This window comes from Vulpes vulpes, chromosome X (genome assembly GCF_048418805.1).
Source record: "Vulpes vulpes isolate BD-2025 chromosome X, VulVul3, whole genome shotgun sequence".
Classification (NCBI taxonomy): domain Eukaryota; kingdom Metazoa; phylum Chordata; class Mammalia; order Carnivora; family Canidae; genus Vulpes; species Vulpes vulpes.
In genome coordinates, this window is record NC_132796.1 from 53104892 (window position 1) to 53126979 (window position 22088).

Here is a 22088-nt window from a genome sequence, read left to right on the forward strand (position 1 = left end):
TAAATGCACTTGCTCAGATTGATCCCTCTACCCTGTAACTATCAATTTTTACCTGAATAAAGTTGATGAAATATTTTAGACGCCTCTGGCACTGATATGAAAAATGCACATTACCGGCTAGGCAACAGACTTAACAACTCCGACAAAAATATTCCCGTCGTGTAGACGGGGTTATTTAACCCTCCGCTTCGCTATTGAAAAACTTGGCCGCTCCTGCCCCAGCCAGTGTCCTAAGCGCCAGTAGGGTTGACAGAGTTGCTCGCATGCGCTCTCGGCACAATCGTGTTTGTCGCAATGGGCCCTGGGCGGAAGGTTACACGAGAGCTAGCGACTTTGATTATAGTCATTTTGTCGGTAGCGCTGGTTACCGCGCTACTTCCGCGCTGGTACTTGATTGTAACAGAAAGTAGTTCCGGCCCGTGTTGTTTCGGCCGAGGAGCCGTCGCCGCCATTTCAAGACCGTGAGAGGTAGATGGCCAACCAGAGTTCCTAAGGTTCGAAACTTGGGAGTGCTGCCGCCGCTTAGGCCTGCCAAAACACTGGTACGGCTGCCGCCCTCTTCCTTCTACCTCCAGAAACATTCTTGCCAGTAGTGGCGGCAGCGGGTCAATTACCCTCCTCTCGTTCTCAAGAAGCTCCAGATGGCGTCTTCCGTGGGCAACGTGGCCGACAGCACAGGTACTGGTGTCCGTTCTACCTTGGCAGATGCCCTGTTGGGGTCTCGCGCCGTTCTCTCATCACTCCCTTCCTTCCCCCGGCCATCCTCATTACATCAGTGGCATTGCTGAGCTTTCCGTCGTCTACCGACATCTGTTTTTGGGTTTTCCGCTGTCGTCCGCTCCTTGTACATTTCCTCATTCTTGCTTCCTTCCTGCTTCCCTTTTTTTCTTGTTTAATCCCATCAATTTTCTAGCTTCCTACTCTTTCGGGACGCTTCTATCACACGTGTGCTCTTAGAATGTCTCGTAATGGACTGCATTCGAATCTCTGCCCTTTCATTCTCCTTCGCAGCAGTTTTCTCTCCTCATTCAGGCCACCGTCCCCACCTCTCTGCCCTCCCGACCCCCGTCCAGCCCTTTCCCCTTAGCCGGATTTGGTTCTTTTCTGTCAGTCTAGGGCGGGGGTGCCATTCCGGTGTAATCATGTTCTCACTTTGCATCACCCGAGGACGAGCAAAAGCTCTTTGGTGTGCTGTAAGTAATCTCGAGAAGAGGGGATACTGAACAACACCCCGCTGAGCATCGCCTTTTTGGTGTTCCTTCTGTCGAGCGGCCCCGGTTTAGATTGGAAATTTCCAGGGGTTCCTTTTGCCATCGCCCTATTCTACCCGCTGCCCCCAGCCTGGATTTCCCATCCCGTCTTTCCTCCCCTCCCGCGGGGAACCACACCCTTTCCTTCGCGAGGTTGCCAGCCCTGCGGTCCACTTCCTACCCTTTGGGGAGAAACCACGCTGGAGCTTAGCTGGTGCCTGGGCATTGACCACCCTGCTTCGAATGCCTGCTTTGTGTTACTTTCTCCCTGTATTCCTCCGCCGCCGCCTCTGGGTCTTCCATCCCCATTCTTTAGCTTAGTATCTCTTTATTCATAGGGTGTGTATTTTTTTAAGTTTTCATCCCTGCTTGAAGAGTTTGTAAAGCGACTGGAGTGTAGCTGCACAAGTGTAAGGCGGTTGCCCTTTTAGACAATTCAATCGGGAGCATTCTCTACTAAAAATAAGAGAACCAAATTATAGGAGTGTCTTTCAGCTGCCTTTCCATATTGAGGCTATTTGGGGCGGAAGGAGCGGGGGGAACTGGGCTGCAGTTCTTAGGTTTCTCACGAGGTTATTTAGTTGTTTCTCAGTTGAGACATATCAAGGGTTTTAGTATTTGTGGACATTGTGCAGTAAGTAGTAGGCGAATCTTCAGTTGCATCTTATGTGAGAGATTGTGGGTAGTGGGATTTATAATTTGTGTTTTCCTTTCTGCCAAGGATCCTTAAAGATTGAAGATTTTGTACTAGCTGGCCCTTTTCTGTGTGTATTTTGTTTGAGGACGTTGTCATTTCAGGTGTTAATATTAGCAAATAAGGGGCTTTGAAAAGTTGACAAAGTTATGTGTTAAAACGAGGAGCTAGGAAGTTCAAGAGATTTGTCTAAAATGTGATTAATTCACTAGTTTCTATTTGAGATACTTTACCCGGATTTGGATGGGAGTCTCCTCTTGTGTAGTGGTCAGCTTTACATTCTGTCAGGAAATTTACTTTGCTTTCCTGAGTATACAGATCACTTGCCAGCCCTAAGGGTTTAAGGCTCAAATATGAGCTTGTCACTGTGACCTTGGTAGAATTTAAATAATTTGTACATGGTTTCCTATTCCAAACTTCTAATGAAAGTGCTATGGTCAAATTCCTAGTAATATATCACTGTTTAAGTGTTTACAGTGGAAACTTAGGCAGTCTGTTGTTTTACTCGCAGTCTCTGGGCTTTAGCTATACTCTTTCTCATTATGAATTTGAATTAAGTCACTTACACAGAGCAAAGTGTTTTTCATTTGTTGTTCATTCTGTCCCACTTTATCGAATGGTTTTATATTTTAGCATTTTCCCATTCTTAAAAATCATTGCAGTTGTAGGTAACTGGTTTATATAGGGTTGTTTGCAAGGTCTTAATCCTTTTAGTGTCAGAGCTTTTTGGAAAATGCTCATCTTAAACCAGCGTGGGTGGGATTTAGCTAATTTGGTCTCCACCGTGAATTTGGGATAATAGAGGAGCAGTATAATCTTGGGTCTTTATTTAAAACGTTTGATGATCCCTCTTAAGCATTTTGGTTCTTGAGAGACTAATTTATCTTATCAGCTGTTTTAAAAATAGCACCTTGACTTTTAGAGTCCCCCCCCCCCCTTATGCTGGCTTCTAGTATATCCCTTAATTTAAAAAATTAAATTGAGAAATCTACAAATAATAGGTGTAATTTTAAGAGTTAAAAGGCATCTGGTGCTCTCTCAGGTTAACAGAGAGATTGTTACCAATATCCCACCCCCCCACAAATCCAACCTGAAACATGTGACAAGAGTATTATGTTTCCAGTAGGATATTCTGACATTAAGTCTTTGTGACCTTGCAAATCACGTTTTATATTTTGTTTCTGTGTGTTAACTAAGGTATAGGGAATAATGTTTAGTGATCTTCAGATACTCTTTCTGACTTATATATAATTTAAAAGTACAAAGTATTTTTGTTCATAAAATGTAATCTTATTCGGAAGTGTTTCTGTCTAGTCTGGGAAAGAAAAGTTAATGGTGTATTCTAAAAATGCCAATTCTGCACCTGATGTTAACTTGGAGGTATAAATAACGTGCAGAACACTCTAGTGCTTTACATAGTTTCAAGCGTTTTCATCTTTAAGTTTAATATACCATATTTTTACATTTTTTTTGTTGGCATTTCTAACTTTTTGTTTTCCCCCCTCCTTCCCTCAAATGTTTTGATGATTCTCCAGAACCAACGAAACGTATGCTTTCCTTCCAAGGGTTAGCTGAGTTGGCACATCGAGAATATCAGGCAGGAGATTTTGAGGCAGCAGAGAGACACTGCATGCAGCTCTGGAGACAAGAGCCAGACAATACTGGTGTGCTTTTATTACTTTCATCTATACACTTCCAGTGTCGAAGGCTGGACAGGTAGGAGATGTGGGGGTCCCTGCTGGTGATTGCTGCCTCTGGGTGCTGAGCTTAAAAAATGATACTTAAATATTTGAACTTGAAATTTTTTGGTACTGGGTTTCTAACTGAGCCACCAACGCACATCTGCTCTTTGCCCACTTGTGACATGCCCAGCTGCCAGTTTTTCTCCCCTTCTTTTGTGGTGATGGTTATATTATCAGTATGACAAGGGACCTTTTCTAGATTTTTCCACCTACATTTGCCTTCTTAACTCTGTTTAGGTAATAAATTATTCCTAGTATATATCTGAGCATCCAGTCTCACCTTTGTAAGATGTGTCAGCTTGAGAAATGGAAATGCTCAGGAATGATGGTATATATTGCTGTGGTAGGAGGTGCATATGTGGTTCAAATTGCAAATCCACACATCATTATGATATACTACTTTTAGCTAATCAGTTGAATTAATCAAAAGGGAAGAATATATGTTCTTATCCTTTTAATAAATTGCCATTCTGGCTTGTTTAAACATTTGAAGATGAGTGTCATTAACATTTTATCGACAAATGTAAAAAGGATTATGCACATAGCATTTTCATTCTTGATCTTAGTGTTCATGCCTTACAATGTGGCAATTTGGTAAGAAAAATTTAATAAGATTTTATCTCCTAAGGAAAAAGAATTCCAATTTGAGATCTGGGATATCCCTACTTTTGAAAAACTTTGATTTCCAAAATTCTTCCTACTATACAGTAGGTAAAAGATAATGTATTGTTATACAGTTGGCAGTGATGGCGCAGGAGCTTCAGAAACTTAGTTGCTTATGGGCCATACCTTCTTTTTGTAACGTGCATACCCATGTGTCAACACTTCTCTTCGCTTTTTCCAGATCTGCTCACTTTAGCACTCTGGCAATTAAACAGAACCCCCTTCTGGCAGAAGCCTATTCGAATTTGGGGAATGTGTACAAGGAAAGAGGGCAGTTGCAGGAAGCAATTGAGCATTACCGGCATGCATTACGTCTCAAACCAGATTTCATCGATGGTTACATTAACCTGGCAGCCGCATTGGTAGCAGCAGGTGACATGGAAGGGGCAGTACAAGCTTACGTCTCTGCTCTTCAGTACAATCCTGTGAGTAAAATTTTAATGGTTATTATTACAAAAGCCGAGAAAGAAACAGCTTGCTACTTCAGACATTAAATAGGTTTTTGCATGGAGTAAAGTTAAGAATTTAGAAATGTTCGTTTATTTAACATGGTTGAAATTGCTTTGACTGAATCTGCGTTGTTTTAAAAAATTCGCTTTATCTAGCAAGTTACATGAGGGAGCATGGAATTTATCCTTACTGCAAGAAATTCTACATCTCTTAAAATGCCTGTAAAAGTGCAGAACATATGACATAGTTTCTTTGGGTGGTTTTGATTTAAATTTGGGTATATTCTGATAGGTATTTGTAACAGTTAATTGATTTTCAAGGAGTAGTGGATAAAGGGCCTTAATCTGTAATATGAAATAGTTAAGATGCCACTATATGGATCAGTGACATGAAAAGTAGGCTGCAAAATTTGTTCCTCAGTAGCTTATTCTTCTTTCTTTCAACATAATTAAAAGTGGTAGAATTGAGGCAATAGTATCCAAACCAGGTTTTGGATTCGTTCTTAAATTTTTTGGTCTAAATTGCAGATTTTTTTTTTAAGATTTTATTTATTTATTCATGAGTGACAGAAGCAGGCTCCATGCAGGAAGCCCGATGTGTGACTTGATCCCGGGACCCCAGGATCATGCCCTGGGCTGACAGCAGACGCTCAATCGCTGAGCCATCCAGGGTCCCTAAATTGCAGATGTTTTCTGGCAAACAAGTGAGGCCCAGCTGGCAAACATTAAGTTCACACTGCGTTAGGGTCTTTGAAAGATAAAAAAAAGTAAGACTGGCCCTTAGAACTTTTGATGTAGTTAGGGAAAGAAGATAGATATAAACTTAAGAGGTAATGATGGAGTGTAGGAATCCAGAAAAAATGAAGAATACATAATCAAGCTAAGTGGTCGGACGTTTAGTTTTGCAACAAGTTTGGAAGTGATTAATTAAAGTAATTAATTATGTTAGCTATCATTTATTGAAAATCTGCTATGTGCTCAGATACTGTGCCAGTTGTTTCAGATGTTGGTCTTAATGCTTACAATGATCCTTTGAAGTAGATGGTATTATTGCCAGTTTTACCAATTAAAAAAAAATAGTCAAGGATCATGTAGCTTTCTTGGGATCACACAGCCAGTAATGGTGAAGTAAGATATTAAAACCTCATTATAAATATCTTTTTTTTTTCTCTTGGTAGTTATTTTTAAAAATTCAATATCATTTTCTCTTGGTAGTCATTTTTAAAAATTCAAATATAATTAACATTCAGGTGTACAGCATAGTGACTCAGCAATTCTGCACATTACTCAGTGCTCATCACAGTAAGTGTATCTTAATCCCCTTCACCTATTTACCCCACTTGCTCCCCTCTGGCAATCTCTGCTTTGTTCTCTGTTTAAGGGTCTGGGTTTTTGTTTGTCTTTTTTTCTTTGTTTCTTTTGATTGAGCTTGAAATATCTTGAAAGTAAACACAGAAGAGAAGAAATAAAATATTTTAAAAAGGGATGATGTGCCCAGAGGGCACCCATCCTGAAAGGCAGCCCTTGAGAAGAGTTTGAAAACCACTGACCACATCCTACTCTCCCTTAGTTCCTGTTTTACAGGTTCAGAAACTGCAGCTTAATTTAGTAATTTGTGCAAAAGATCTGAAATCACTTTTTAATTTTGACATCTTTTGATTATTTTTCCAGTTAATTTTAAGACTTTAACATTTATTATTATTTTGTTCATTGCTTTTTGTATGGATACAGTGAAAAGTCTCCCAGCTGCTCTTGAAACTGATTTTTTTCTGTATCCTTTCAGAAATACTCAGTGTATGTAATATATAAATTAGAGTGGCTTTTTCTAATTTTTATTGCAGTACTATCTAGCTAGTTACCCCAAAGAATTATGGGGGGGAACCATGTATGTGCTGCCACTGGGGCTTGGGGCCTGTTCTTGCGAAGGCTCAGAGTTCACTTGTCCACCTAGTTGTCACAGTAAGTTCCTTCCCTTAATTAATCAGGGTTGGTTCCACCCTTCTCTTGTTGATTCAGGATGAACTCACTTTTGTCCTCTTACATAGCTGTGCCCCCACATCTTGAAATCTGATCCCCTTGGCTCTGGTTTCCAATTGTTTATATGTGTGGCAGAGCAGTCACTGATGCTGACCTTATATGAAACTGTAAGAGTATGATGAGAAGGGAAAACTAAAGTGGGAGACACAACCAAGTTTTTCAATATCTAACCTGTTAATAGAAAGCTTGTCATTGTGCCCTACCAAAGAAGTAAAACAGTGTTAAAATACATTATGGGAGGGACGCCTCAGTGGTTGAGTGTCTGCCTTCTGCTGGGGGGGTGATCCTGGGATCGGGGATCAAGTCCCCCATCAGGCTCCCCGCAGGGGGAGCCTGCTTCTTGCTCTGCCTGTGTCTCTGCCTCTCTCTCTCTCCCTGTGTGTCTCTCATGAATAATAAATCAGTCTTTAAAAAAATACATCATGGGACTACCCCTTGAACAGTTCTGCATTCCCATCTGGTTCTGTTTCTACTAGTTGAGGGTGCTCCTTTATTTCTGTGCCTTCACCAGTAAGAATGAAAAAAGGATTGTGCAAACTGCTTTGATTTCACCTAAATGACTATAGTAATCATATTTTATTTCAGGATATCTAGTTTTTTTTTTTAAAGGATTTTTTAATTTATTCATTTGGGGGGGGGAGAGAGAGAGAGAGAGAGAGCAAGAGTAAGAGCCAGCCCCAGCCCCCTGCCGATCTTTTGCAAAAGCAGGGGTAGAGGCAGAGGAAGAAGCAGAAGCAGACTCCCTGCTGAGTTGGGAGCGGGATGTGGGCTCAATCCCAGACCCTGGGATCATGACCTGAGCTGAAGGTAGACACTTAACCATCGGAGCCACCCAGGAGCCCTGCAGGATATCTAGTCTTTTTTAAAGATTTTATTTATTCATTTATTAGAGAGACACAGAGACAGAGGGAGAAAAAGGCTCTGTGCAGGGAGCCTGATTTGGGACTTGATTCTGGATCCCAGGATCACGCTGTGAGCCGAAGGCAGACGCTCAACTGCTGAGCCACCCAGGCGTCCTGGATATCTAGTCTCAACTAGATTTCAGCTTACTGTCAAATGCCTTTGTCAGTTTGGTACTGACAGCGTGTCTTGAGGCTATTCCTAAATTGTGCTCTTGTTGGCAAGGAATTGTCCTGAATCATATAGATGCAGTTGGCATTCTATTGAAAATAGTTAAAATCAGGTTAGTTTGGTTTTGCAGCAGTGAAATGTTATGGTAATATACTTGGTAATATGTTTTCAGCAGTGTTTATCTTTTCCAGTTAATGATAGAAATTATTCTGTGACTTGATTATAGAAATTTTGAGACTGAGATGCCTGGGTGGCTCAGCAGTTAAGCCTTCAGCCCAGGGCTTGATCCTGGAGTCCTGAGATTGAGCCCCACATCGGGCTCCTTGCATGGAGCCTGCTTCTCTCTCTGCCTGTGTCTTTGCCTCTCTCTCTGTGTGTCTCTTGTGAATAAATAAATAAAATCTTTAAAAAATTTTTTAAGACTTAGAGCTGTTTTTATGTTCTGAATGGTCTTATTGTCTTCTGTAATGTTGGAGGACTTAATAATTTCACTGAAATTTTAGTCCATTGTGTTGGAAGGTGTGATTGCAGCTGGCAGTCTTCTACATGACGGTTCACTACAATTGCCCATACCTGGCAGTCCCTTTTATGATTATGTACAAAATTGTTCTTTGTAAAATGGCTATAACTCTGAGTTGCTCTGAGGATCTCTGTTGGTTGTGGAAATGTTGCTTTGGCTTTGACTGTGGATGCATAATGTTGAGAGCTACTGGCATCCTGACTATCATGTTACTGTCACATTGTTATGGTTGTGCTAAACTGTGGAAAACCATATATTTCTTTTTTTTTTTATTTATTATTTATGACAGTCACAGAGAGAGAGAGAGAGAGAGAGAGAGAGAGGCAGAGACACAGGCAGAGGGAGAAGCAGGCTCCATGCACCGGGAGCCCGATGTGGGATTTGATCCCGGGTCTCCAGGATCGCGCCATGGGCCAAAAGGCAGGCGCTAAACCGCTGTGCCCCCCAGGGATCCCGAAAACCATATATTTCTATTTCTCTCTGCTTTTTATTGTTTGCTGTGCAAATGTCACATTTAAATATTTGAGTGCTTATTGTGTGTGTAGCGCTATATTGGGAATTGGGGTGATGTGCAGGGAGAAAAAGTTTGAGGATTATAATATGAGCTGGGACCTGACCCATAAAGAGAAAAAGAGCGTAAGTTCCTTGGGTGATTATTGTTAGAGAGTATTAATCAGAAGACTTTCTTGAGTGGGTGCTTATAACCTAAGCATTCTGTAGGGAGGTAAATAGCAAGTAGACTTCCTTGACTGAAGTGGTGAGTTAAGTAGTAACAAGAAGGGAGTGTAGTAGAGGAGAGTCAATTTGAAGATTTAGAAAGAATAGAGAGGCTGAGGAGGTTAAATTTAATTTGAGAGGCAATTGAGAACTACTGTAGGTTTTTATCAACCTGATTTTACTTTGTATGTGTATATATAGATGTGGGTAGGGATGGGGGCTCTAGGAAGAAAGGCAGGAAATAAATGCTATTTTATTTTAGGAGGGGTGGTTATATATGAAATTCTTACTCATTCTGAAGCAGTCTTAGGTTTTGAACTTTTGGGAGAATAGTGGTATCCTTGAATTTCCTAGAAATCTGCTGTTCGCGCATAGACATTTGTATCCCCAAACGGGAGAATTGGGTTTCAGTATTATATTTAATATGAAGTGTTTTACCTTTCTCTAAAATTGCCTTGTTGATTATCTTACAGTAATCTTGAAGATAATCTATTTTTAACTGTGGGCATTGTGTTAACTGGATTTAGTATGGTGTAATGGATCAAAATGATATTATTAAATATAAATATAGATAGACACTATCAGGACTTGGATGGCATCCACCCAAGAGTTGATAGAAATTAGAAGGTAAAAGTATCCAATAGTTGGCTAAGATATATAGTCCATTAGGGTCACTGTTGGAGAATTACTGCAAGATTTTGATTATTATGGCTCAGAAAAGGCATAGGAATTGGTAAAAGTCCAAAGATAAATAACTGCAATAATCAGGTATGGGTAGAAGGAGCTTGTATGAACAGATCGGATTGTTTGGTTATGTTTGGCCAAAACAGAATGGTAACCCTTAAAGTTTAGGAAGAAAAATTATACGAAGTACATAGCAAGATTATAGAATCATTACTTCTGAGTATAAATGGGTTAAAAATGCTTAGACTCATTAGAGGAAGATAAACCTGTAATAAGATTCATGAAAAAGATTAATGATACCTATGATTCTTGTTTGGAGAATTAGTATTCGCCTTTTGTATTTGAGATCATGGGAGATAATCATTTTCTCCCAAAACACTATAGGCATTGCTGGATGGACAGGACAGATCAGGTAGATCATGGAACTGACCCAGTATGGGCAACCATAAGGGTGTTCTGTGGCAGTCTGTGTTTTTGCTGGCTGACTTTTTGGTTCACCTGATGGATGATGGTATACAATCACAAAAGCTGTTTATCAGTTAAATTAATCACCGGATTCTGGAAACCATAATACAGTTGTGCATAGAATTATATATATGATGATACTTTGGCACAATTGGGAAAATTTCCCTTACTGGGACTTAATTTAAGGCTCTTTTACCCTTGGAACAGTTTGGAATGGTAAGCTTACTCCCTACTGCCATTGTTTGTGCTTGTTGACTGATAGATTTGAATGACAAAGGCAAACAAGGACAAATAAAAATTTAAGCTCACTGTTCTGATGAGTCTTTCATACTGATGAACGGACTGGTGAGTCAGATGACTAGCAACACAATTATGCTGCTAATAAAAAGCAGAGTCAACTGCTTTTCATTATTCACCCACTCAATTCTAATGGCACTTAATACTAATGAGTAATCTAGTGGCAGGTGCCAGGATTGAAGCTTTGGTTGGATGGTAATCCTTCTGTCTAATACTGAAATGAAGTCAAGGTTTCTAAATATGCCTGACAGCCTAAGGGTAGATTTGCTGATAGCCAGTCACAGCTAAATACTTTTTTTCCACTATGGAAAATTTTTGGCTCTTGATACTGGAGTGATTCATCATAACCTTTGAACAAATATTTGATGCTTTCTTTTTTAAGGCGACATTTTAGAGAGAGGAGAAGGTATAGTAAGGTCTATAGTCTTTTATCTGAAACTGGTGGGATCAAATGCATTTCAAAATTGACAATTTTTAAGATTTTAGAAAGATGGTAATACCATGTATAAAACTCCCAGGTGGGTCTGGAACAGCACCTTCTAGTAAAACATTATTATATTTCTGCAGCAGAAAGTATGAGTATTTACACTAAGTAGGATCAATAAATTCTGTAAATAACTTCACGTCAGATCTGGTCAGGTTTAATCATCAGATAAGTTTATGGAATTTGGAATTGAGAATGTGGGATTGTGGTTCTGTAAATTGTCAAGCAGTATCTTTAGTTGGTAGAATAAAAGGACAGTGAGCTATATGCATAAAAGTAATTTCAAGGTATTTTTGGTTGACAGTATAATGAATGAATATCTCTTGGTTTCTAGGATTTGTACTGTGTTCGCAGTGACCTGGGGAACCTGCTCAAAGCCCTGGGTCGCTTGGAAGAAGCCAAGGTAGGTGTTTGATAGAACACATTTAAACATCAGTGTTATGAAAACTTTTACTTTTTGCCAAGTCTTCAACTCTTCATTGAGCTATCTCCAAAAAAACCAGTCCTGTGAAACTGAGGAAACTGACGGCATGAATCACCTCAGACTAGAGCAGGGCCAGGCTTTGGCGTATCTGTTCTCAATCTGGGGGTAAAGCAAGAACCTGAACATTTTGGAGCCTTTCTGCTGAGCTAGATCATCTTTATAACAATGGCTCCATCATGATCTTATGTGGGAATAAGTAACATTCCTTCAAATCTGAGGCTTGCCTGCTGGTGACAAGCAGAGCGCCTGTGATTTGGCTCAAGACTCCTATATGATGCAGGTGCCATTGAAAATGCTGCTCTTCTAAGTCCTTTGTGGCTTGTAAGTGGAGAAGAATTTCATCCAAATGTTACCCTGTAATACTGGCATTTAAAATTCTTACTTAACCTTCCTCCCTTCATCTTCCTTACCCTTTTTACAGTGGAAGAAAGGCTGTTAAAATTATTGCAAATTAATAATTGGAACATCCTGCCCCTTCTTGTCCCCACTTCCTTCCCTAAGTTCCTTTTTCTTCTTTTCCAACCCTAGTTGTGTACCTTCTTTTCTTCCTTACTTTTATTCCTCCCTGCCCTACCTCCTTGAAAAAAAAAAAAAAAAAAAAAAAAAAAAAGGACAAAGCTGGTTTGTTTGGGAAATGGACTGATCGAAAGAAAACTTGCCAAAGTGGAAAGGTGGCTTTTAGCATTCTGTGTTTCCAAATAATGAATTTGAACACCAGGTTGGGTTATTAAAGCTTTTGGTATAATTGTAAATTAAATTTACAAATGAAATTGTCTTGTTACAAGCCACCTTACGCAACCGCGCTGCAGGGGTGAGGAGTGGGGAGAAACCAGAATGCTTCTGAAACTCCCACCTGTTGCTCTGAGCCCCACGCGCATGCTAATGCGTGGAGTGTATGCGCAGCGTAGCTGTCTGTTTGACTGCTTCATCCAGGGAGGGAGAAGGCTTTTCAGCACCATCTGATGTTAAAAGGCACTAGTTTTAAGTGCATAGCTCATAAATTCTGCTGACACTTTGGATTAATCTTTATGTAGGTTTCCAGCTAATGAATTGTAATGATTTCAATCTTAGCTGATAAATACTCATTGGTAAATACTAATTGGTAATTTATAGAACAAATATTTGATAAGCTCCAATTAATTGTCACCCCACCAAGCGGACAGCTAACATGAATTGCACTTCACTGCAGCTTTAGAGATCGGTTTAGGCTGAGACATTGCGCCTGCCTTAGGTTGCTGACTTCTTTATTTCAGAGCTCTGGAGACACCTAGTTTGAAAAATGTTTATTCTGTTTTTGTGAGAACTTAGTGAACAAGAACATACTCTTGAGTGAAATGCAATGTATTTCTTTTGTAATCAGTGCATTTGAAAATTCAAGCCAGCATATTCCTAGTAGATGGAAACAAAATTAAGTTGTCTTTGTAGAAAACGAAGAGCCTTTCTTCCAGCAAAAAATCCCTGCTTATGCAATAGCCCTGATTAACCCTCTCCCTTCTGCATGTTTCCCATGTTACAGACTTGAGACTGTCCTCATTCCCATATGTAATAGACATCCAAAGAATTTCAATTGCTTTGTTGAACTTTTACTAATGATCTTGTTTTTATTTTCTCTCTTGTTTTTGGTTTTTCACCATTGATATTGTATTTAGAAGGTTTCAGGTGGGTGAAACCTCCTATTCCATGCGTAAGGTGCCTCGCTGAAGGGAGCTCGAGGCCTGGATCTAGGGCAGACACACACCTCCTCCTCTTCCAGCAAGGAACGCACCGAAAAGTCACATGATGAGAAATATGGTAACGGGTTTGTAACTGCCACAGCAAAACAATTTGCCTCCATGCCTGAATCTTCTGTCTTGTGGCTTCAGAAACAGCTTAAAATAATTATATTTACAAGCAAGTTATGTAAGAGAATGTTTTATACTATAGCCACAATTCTGTGAAAGATAAGTAAAAGTTAATTGATATTAAAAATTATTAGAGATAATTTACTAGTAAAAGCTTCTAACTCTTCTTGTTGTTCATTTTTTTCCTTTTTTCTTCTTTGTTTGGATTGCAGCATTCTGCTCTTCTGATGATGCGCTGTGACCCTGCAGTAGCGCAAAGGCTGCGCCGCGTTAATGCGCAATGCGTGCAAATGAGCCCCTGTGAACGGTTGACTAGATGAGTAATCTGATTGACTGGCTCCCTCAGTCCTATTGTGTAGCCTTTTTGGATAAAATTGGGTTTTAACATACCTCGAGTCCAACTAATCTCATTAAACAAATATTCTCTATGGGCCTGTCTAGTAGATTAATGGATCTGGTTGGCCGTTTGCTGCGTCTAGGGGTGTTCTATGTAGCGCAGCAGTTCGCAGCGATTGCGCAGCGCGATGCTGTTAGGTTGCGCAAGCGATGTTTGCGCTCGCATTACAGGGACCTCAACCTAGGTGCAATCCTGTCATAGGAGGTTTCAGCTTCAGTCCCCTTTGGGAGTCAGGGACATTGTGAGGATGTAACTTTTATAGCCTGGCTTTCTCATACCTAACATAGCAGAACAACATTTTTCTCCTCAGTAGCATAGTTTTGATGTTAGTGAGGAACATTATCATTTAGAGCAGCATTTCCCAAAATGTGTTTCATAGTTTTCTAATAAAATGTCCAATGAGAAAAAGAGTTCCATGGTCAACTAAGTTGAAGGGAATCCTGTATAAACTATTAAAGGCTAAGGGAAGTTCTGTAGCAAAGAAACTTGCTTTCTGTTTTTCTAATTTATTTGATCATGAAATGCTTTTTTCCAGTGATATCTATTAACATTTTTAGAACATGCTTTGGGAAACTGGTGAGGAGTGGTGGTGGGGTGGGAAAACTTAACTTTGAGTGGCACCCTCTAGATATGACTTGAAAACCTAGCAAAAGGCCTTACATGTTCAGATAAGAGAAGTCCAGCATAGAGTTTTAAGGCAACTGACTTCCCAGATAAGTCCCAGTATAAAGGGTTGGCTCTTGATTAGCAGAACTGAACATGGTGGTTTGCACTTGGGTTCTGGTGGCGCAGGCGCAGGAGCAGCCAGCTGTGGCAGCGCATTAGTTTTGGCGCAAGCGAGCCTATGCTGCAGGGTCACTTTTGGCTGGTCAGAGAAGGAATAATGATATCACCTTCTTCCCCTCCCCAATCTTTTTTTTTTTCCCTTTACAAATTTTCCCTTTTCCCTTTACCTCCTTCCCCTCCCATCTTCTTTCATTAACCCCTCCTAAAGGCATGTTATTTGAAAGCAATTGAGACGCAACCGAACTTTGCAGTAGCTTGGAGTAATCTTGGCTGTGTTTTCAATGCACAAGGAGAGATTTGGCTTGCAATTCATCATTTTGAAAAGGTTAGTAATGAAATTAATAATTGGTTACTTGTGAAGTGCTTAAGTGTGCAGGGTGTTTTTACTTAGAACCAAGTAATAGGCCTTTACTTAATCACTTAATCTCTTTGTTTTTCGGACAGTATTACAGCATTTGCCAAATGGGATATGATATGGCAGTTTTTAGTTTTGTTTGTAAAGATTTTATTTTTTTAAGTAATCTCTACACCTGATGTGGGACTAGAACTCATGACCCCAAGATCGAGATTTGCATGCTTTACCAACTGAGCCAGCCAGGTGCCCCCCTGCTTCCCCGGCAGTTTCCCATTTTGCATTGAAAATGTACTTAAGTAATTAAAAATCCTTTTTTTTTGAATGGGCAACTTTAAAGGAAAGAAGCCGGGTTTCTTGGTCAAAAGGCTGGTTTTAGATTGGGGTAGGAAATGTACACAGTCTGGAGTGCCCTGTCATACCCGAAAGCAAGGAAGCTTTGATACATTACTTCGATTATGTCGAAAGGACTGAAGAGGCAACTGAAAGAGGCTTACCTGGCTAAAGAGCTAAAGATGGGACTTGAACATTAGAAGGAATAGTAGTAACTGAGATATGTTGAAACTTGTCAAATGTGTTTAAATCCATGAGTTTATAAATACATTAAGAAGAAAGTAAAAAAAAAAAAAAAGAAAAGTCATTGGTCAACTTTGGAAGATAAGGAGCAATTCATTTTGAAAACTGGTTAAAGTGGGAAGAATAAAGCATTTGTCTTCCTTCTCTTGTATGAACTGGACCTCAGGGTAACCCGGTAGTTGATAGGGGGAAGTTTCTATTTATAGCAATGTTCCAGCTAGTGAATGAAAAAGGAATACTAGAATCAGAGTATCACCATTAATAGATTTAGGCATTTATCAGTGGCAGAAGAGACACAGCCAGACACTATGTACTTTGTGATAGAAGTAAGTTAAGAGGAAGTATTCTTTATGCTGCTTTAATATATTCACAATTACTCATAACCTTTGCCTTTTCAATATTTCAGTTAAAGTTTGCATTTATTACACTGTAGGAGTATCTACCTCTTGCTCAGTGGTTCTCTACCTTGATTGCACATGAGGAGCTCATAAAAGATAGGAATGTCCTGGTCCCATCTTCAGAGGGTCTAATTTAACTGGTACGTGAGAGAGCCCAGGCACCCTTTAGGAGGTGAATTCTTAATGTTATGGCAAGGGTTGAGAATCACTGCTCTGTGTATATCTGGCCATGTTTTAAGACTACTTCAGATTTATTTGGATGAAATCATTTAATGGTTAGTATCTCCTTAATGTGTGTTACTGCATGTGCAGCTCTAATTACGTATCTTACTAAGGTCTTACTGAATATGTAGTTCCTTTTTTTTAAGATTTTATTTATTTATTCATGAGAGACACAGAGAAAGACAGAGACACAGGCAGAGGAAGAAGCAGGCTCCATGCAGGGAGCCTGATGTGGGATCTGATCCTGGGACTCCAGGATCATGCCCTGGGCGGAAGGGAGGCGCTCAACCACTGAGCCACCCAGGCGTCCCTGAATACTTAGTTTTTTATTAATGCGATATATTTCCTTTTTCAGTTTGAGCCTGCTGCATCTTCCTACCATTATGTTTTAAAAGAGCCTTTTTTTTTTAAGATTCTATTTTTTATTTAATTTTTTGAAGGGAGGGACAGAGAGAGAGGGAAAGAATCTTAAGTAGGCTTCAAGCCCAGTGCAGAGCCCAACGTGGGACTTGAACTAACAACCCTGAGATCATGACTTGAGCCAAAATCAAAAGTTGGACTCTTAATGACTAAGTCATCCAGATGTCCCTGTAATGTTTTATTTTTAAGTAATCTCTACATCTGACATGAGGCTCAAACCTACAGTACTGAGATCAAGTGTCGCATGTTCCACAGACTGAGCCAGCCAGGCACTCCTGGAAGAATTAGGCTTATTAATCTTGAATAAAATAGGGCCAACCATTAGAAGTATTTAGCTCAGTAAAATTGGAACAGACCTAGTTTAAATTTTTTTTCCCCTCAGGACATGTTTTGCTCTCACATTATACAAGTTATTTTGATAACATTGAGATTTGTGAATAATGAGTGGGTACTGAAATAACTGGTTTTTTAAAAAAGTTTATTTATTTTAGTGATCTCTATGCCCAATCAGTGTGGGGCCCAAACCCACAACCCCGAGATTAAGTGTTGCACGCTCTTCCAACGGAGCCAGCCAACCCCCTGACTGGGTTTTTTTTAATGAAAGAAATAAGATTTAATTATGCTAGAACATGAAATGGAGACCTAAAATTATCTCAGAAGAAAAAAATTGTAATTAAAAAGTTAACCTGAAATCCTAACTTAGTCCTAAGTAGCTGTCTTGTAATTTTTAGGCTGTTACCCTTGACCCCAATTTTCTGGATGCTTATATCAACTTAGGAAATGTCTTGAAAGAGGCACGGATATTTGACAGGTGAGAGAATGCTCTATTTGATACATTTTCTTGAGTGTGTGTTATATTGACACTTGAGACTTTGAACTAAAATTATGACAGTGATCCACTGAAATACATTTTCCATTTCTAGTTATGTTGGTTTTCCCTCATCATGTCTACTGTGTTATTAACCTTTTATTTAGAGCATTGTTGCCTGACTTTTCATTGTTGGCTTTCCTCAAAGCCATTATCCTTCTCACCGGGAATTTTTTAAAAATGTTTTATTTATTTATTCATGAGAGAGAGGGAGAGACACAGGCAGAGGGAGAAGCAGGCTCCGTGCAGGGAGCCCAATGTGGGACTCGATCCCAGGACTTCCAGGGTCACTCCCTGGGCCTAAGGCAGGTGCCAAACCGCTGAGCTACCCAGGGATCCCCTCACTGGGAATTTAATTGAAATTTCTTTTATTGTAAAGCTGTTGAAATGGTTACCTTTTAGACTAAATTATTCCTTTGATCTGATTCAGAAAGCTAAGTAAATCCTCACTTTTGACTTTTTTTTTTTGTTAGAGGAGAGCTGATTTCTTATGTGGAAATAGGAAATTTTTCAGTGTAGAAATACATATTTTATTAAGGTGAAATTTTGATACGAGGTTAAGTATAGTATAGCTTGGATTAATTACAATTAATTGATATACTTTGGTATAGTATAGCATGAATTAATTGTACCAGAGCATCCATTAAAAGTTAGTTGCATTGTGTGTGTGTTGTTTTTTTTTTTTTTTTTTTTTTTTTTTTTTTTTTTTTTTTTTACAGAGCTGTGGCAGCTTACCTTCGTGCCCTAAGCTTGAGTCCAAATCACGCGGTGGTGCACGGCAACCTGGCTTGTGTATACTATGAGCAAGGCCTGATAGATCTGGCAATAGACACCTACAGGCGAGCTATTGAACTGCAACCACATTTTCCTGATGCTTACTGCAACCTAGCCAATGCTCTCAAAGAGAAGGGCAGTGTAAGGACATTTATTCAGTCTACTTTTTTGTTACCTAGTAGGATTAAAAAGCCATTGTTGTACCTATTGTGATTAAGTATTGAAGTGGCAAATTGTTTTACTTTTGAGTTTTGGTTGAGAGGAGAATGGCAAAAATATCTATTTTCTAGAATATTACCAGCCATCAGGCTTAACTAAGCAGTTGTTAGAATAACATCCGTGGTGGCTCTGTGATTCCTCCATTATAGGTTTTGAATAATTTGTTTTGTTTTCTAGGTTGCTGAAGCAGAAGATTGTTACAATACAGCTCTCCGGCTGTGTCCCACCCATGCAGACTCTCTGAATAACCTAGCCAATATCAAACGAGAACAGGGAAATATTGAAGAGGCTGTTCGCTTATATCGGAAAGCTTTGGAAGTATGTTCAGGGTGGTGTGGCTGAATATTTTGTCTATGTGATAAGAGAGGAAAGGCAGTTAAAGATTGCCATGTCATCCACCTCTTTTTGTAAAAATAGTGGTTGAATAATTCATTGACCCAGTAATTGAGTATCTAAGGTATGAGTGAAGGCCTGTGTGACAGTCAAGAAAGTCTCTATATTGCATTCGTTATTTTATAGGTAGATCTGCACAGAAAAATTAACCATAAGTTACAGTTCAAGAGAGGTTATTAATAAATATATCATTTTAGTGCCTGATGGCTGTAACGGTGGCTGGTGGGTATGGTTGGAGTTTAAGAGCAAGAGATTTCAGAAGAAGAGATGCTAGAGTAATCAGCATAAATTAGGATGAGGAGAGAGCTACCTCATCATGTTTTTCAACAAGGAGAGGTACAAAATGAAGAGGGAGAATTTGAGGTACGCAGCTTTGAAGAATGAGTAGACTGGGAGAAGGTAGATAAGTGTAGGGATATAAAGGTACTTAAGCGAAGTGCTTACTGTGGTAAGTTGTTATTGCTGGTATAGAAGTTTTTTTTAAACCTCAGATACCATCTTGACTCTGTAGGTCTTCCCAGAGTTTGCTGCTGCCCATTCCAATTTAGCAAGCGTATTGCAGCAGCAGGGAAAACTTCAGGAAGCTCTGATGCATTATAAGGAGGCTATTCGGTAAGACCCTCACTGTTGTTTTTTTTTTTTAACGTTTTATAATGTTTGGCATTTGACACATTTGGCTTGTGTTAAATGACTTTTAAGAACAACAGACTAATATCACAGGGAGTTAACGATTTTTGTCCTAAAGAAAATCTTTGTTTTCTCTTTTAGAATTAGTCCTACCTTTGCTGATGCCTACTCTAACATGGGAAACACTCTAAAGGAGATGCAGGATGTTCAGGGAGCCTTGCAGTGTTATACTCGTGCCATTCAGATTAACCCTGCATTTGCAGATGCCCACAGCAATTTGGCTTCCATTCATAAGGTACTATTGTTTATTATAATACGTGTATCTAAACACCTAATGTTTAATTTTAGGAAGACTTTCAACCATCCCACTTTGTGTATTTCCAGGATTCAGGGAATATTCCAGAAGCAATAGCTTCTTACCGCACTGCTCTGAAACTGAAGCCTGATTTTCCTGACGCTTATTGTAACTTGGCTCATTGCCTACAGGTAAAGAATAATAGGCCAGTAATTGGCTTTCAGTGTTGCAATCACTTTCTTTCTTTTTCTTTTTTTATTTTTTAAAGATTGTATTTATTTATTCATGAGAGACAGACAGAGAGAGAGAGAGAGAGAGAGGCAGAGACACAGGGAGAGGGAGAAACAGGCTCCATGCAGGGAGCCCAACGTGGGACTCGATCCCGAGACTCCAGGATCACACCCTGGGCTGAAGGCGGTGCCAAACCAGTGAACCACCTGGGCTGCCCTACAATCACTTTCTAATTGTTCTGTGTGCCGCATTGATCCAAACCTGGCTGGAGATAGTTTTTTTTTTTTTTTTAAGATTTTATTCATCTATTTATGAGAGACAGTGAGAGAGGCAGAGACACAAGACAGAGGGAGAAGCAGACTCCATGCAGGGAGCCTGATGTGGGACTCGATCCCAGTACTCCGGGATCATGCCCTGGGCCAAAGGCAGGCACTAAGCCACTGAGCCACCAAGGGATCCCCAAGAGATGGTGTTTTTAAAGGGTTATCTGATGTTACATTAGGCCAAAGACATATAAAATGTTAAATCTTGGAAAAGGGTTTTCTGGATAATAACTTCTTTTTGTCTCCTCTAGATTGTTTGTGATTGGACAGACTATGATGAGCGAATGAAGAAGTTGGTCAGTATTGTGGCTGACCAGTTAGAGAAGAATAGGTTGCCATCTGTGCATCCTCATCATAGTATGTTATATCCTCTTTCTCATGGCTTCAGGAAGGCTATTGCTGAGAGGCATGGGAACCTCTGCTTGGATAAGGTGCGATTGTTTTAATCTTTCTGTTGCAGAGTAAAATTACAGATGTGGAAAATGACGCAAATCCTATGTATGTAGGTTAATGAGTTATCCACTCATTAGGTGTACACTACCCATGTTGAGAAATGAGACTTTGTCAGCCACCCCAGAAGCCTTTTCCATTGTCTATCTCGATCGTAACCCCTTCTGTCCCCTAAGGTAGAATCATAACAATAGATAGATGGTGTTTTCCTATAGTTTGAAAACCATAACGTTTAATAAGGTGTTTGGTATTTTGTACTCTGCTTTGAAAATTAGAGCACTACTTGTGGAAAGGTGGAAATTTGCACAGCAGAATAGATTGGCGTGCTAGATGTAATTCTGTTTAAAAAAAAAACGCTTCTCTACAGAATTTTCTAAAATGCAGGGTTTATCATACTCTGCACTGCCTTCTGTCTCCAAGTTTTATTTTTTTATTTTTATTTTTTTAAGATGTTACTTATTCATGAGAGATACAGAGAGAGGCAGAGACACAGAGGGAGAATCAGACTCCCTGCGGGGAGCCTGATGTGGGGACCCTATCCCAGGACTCCAGGACTGTGCCCTGGGCTAAAGGCAGGCGCTCAACTGCTGAGCCACCCAGGTGTCCCTGTTTCCAAGATTGATTGATTGATTTAAAGATTTTATTTCTTAATTCATGGGAGATGCAGAGGGAGAGGGAGAGGCAGGCTCCATGCAGGGAGCCCGATGTGGGACTCGATCCCGGGACTCCGGGATCATGCCCTGGACTGAAGGCAGGCGCTAAACAGCTGAGCCACCCAGGGATCCCCTGTTTCCAAGTTTTAGATCCAAGTTTTAGATTTTGTAGGTCTCAGGAACAGGTCAGAGTATGGAGCCGTATTATATAAACTGCTAAGTTTGCATTGAATTGGCTGTATGACTTAAAAGAAGTATTCTGGGCAAACTATTCCCAACAAGTGTGAAGTAGAAGTTTGTTTTGTCTTTAATTTTCCTAGATGAATATTTATGTACAAATTCAACTGTACTAACAAACATTGCTTTCTGTTGATAGATTAACGTCCTTCATAAACCACCATACGAACATCCGAAAGACTTGAAGCTTAGTGATGGTCGACTGCGTGTAGGTTATGTGAGTTCTGACTTTGGGAATCATCCTACTTCTCACCTTATGCAGTCTATTCCAGGCATGCACAATCCTGATAAATTTGAGGTAAGCCTAGTGTTTCCCTAGAGACACCATGTTCTGTTTAAAAAAAAACAAAAACAAAAAACCATTTCTGGTTTTAGCATCACCATTGGGTGTTCAGCCCAGTGTCTTTGAAAGATTTGAGCCAAAGTTTTTACTTAGTTTAAAATTTAGTTTTCTGTTTGAAATACAGTT

General features: G+C 39.8%; 1 protein-coding gene across 4 annotated transcripts in view; it reads left to right on the top strand.

Annotated features, from left to right (window-relative positions):
* The first annotated feature begins 204 nt into the window (after positions 1 to 204).
* The window catches only part of OGT (O-linked N-acetylglucosamine (GlcNAc) transferase), a 36950-nt gene continuing 15066 nt past the window's right edge, over positions 205 to 22088 (top strand). Inside the window, exons 1-13 of one of the 4 annotated variants that reach the window (XM_025982890.2) lie at positions 205 to 678; positions 3510 to 3660; positions 4531 to 4774; positions 11408 to 11476; positions 14790 to 14906; positions 17281 to 17360; positions 18137 to 18332; positions 18588 to 18728; positions 19315 to 19415; positions 19572 to 19725; positions 19815 to 19916; positions 20531 to 20710; positions 21759 to 21917. In XM_025982890.2, coding sequence (XP_025838675.1) covers positions 642 to 678; positions 3510 to 3660; positions 4531 to 4774; positions 11408 to 11476; positions 14790 to 14906; positions 17281 to 17360; positions 18137 to 18332; positions 18588 to 18728; positions 19315 to 19415; positions 19572 to 19725; positions 19815 to 19916; positions 20531 to 20710; positions 21759 to 21917 — 1731 coding nt within the window. In that variant the 5' untranslated portion in view covers positions 205 to 641. Of the gene's footprint in view, positions 679 to 3479; positions 3661 to 4530; positions 4775 to 11407; positions 11477 to 14789; positions 14907 to 17280; positions 17361 to 18136; positions 18333 to 18587; positions 18729 to 19314; positions 19416 to 19571; positions 19726 to 19814; positions 19917 to 20530; positions 20711 to 21758; positions 21918 to 22088 lie in introns of all 4 variants that reach the window. The other 3 variants (XM_025982889.2, XR_011998353.1, XR_011998354.1) reach the window with 3 other exon arrangements.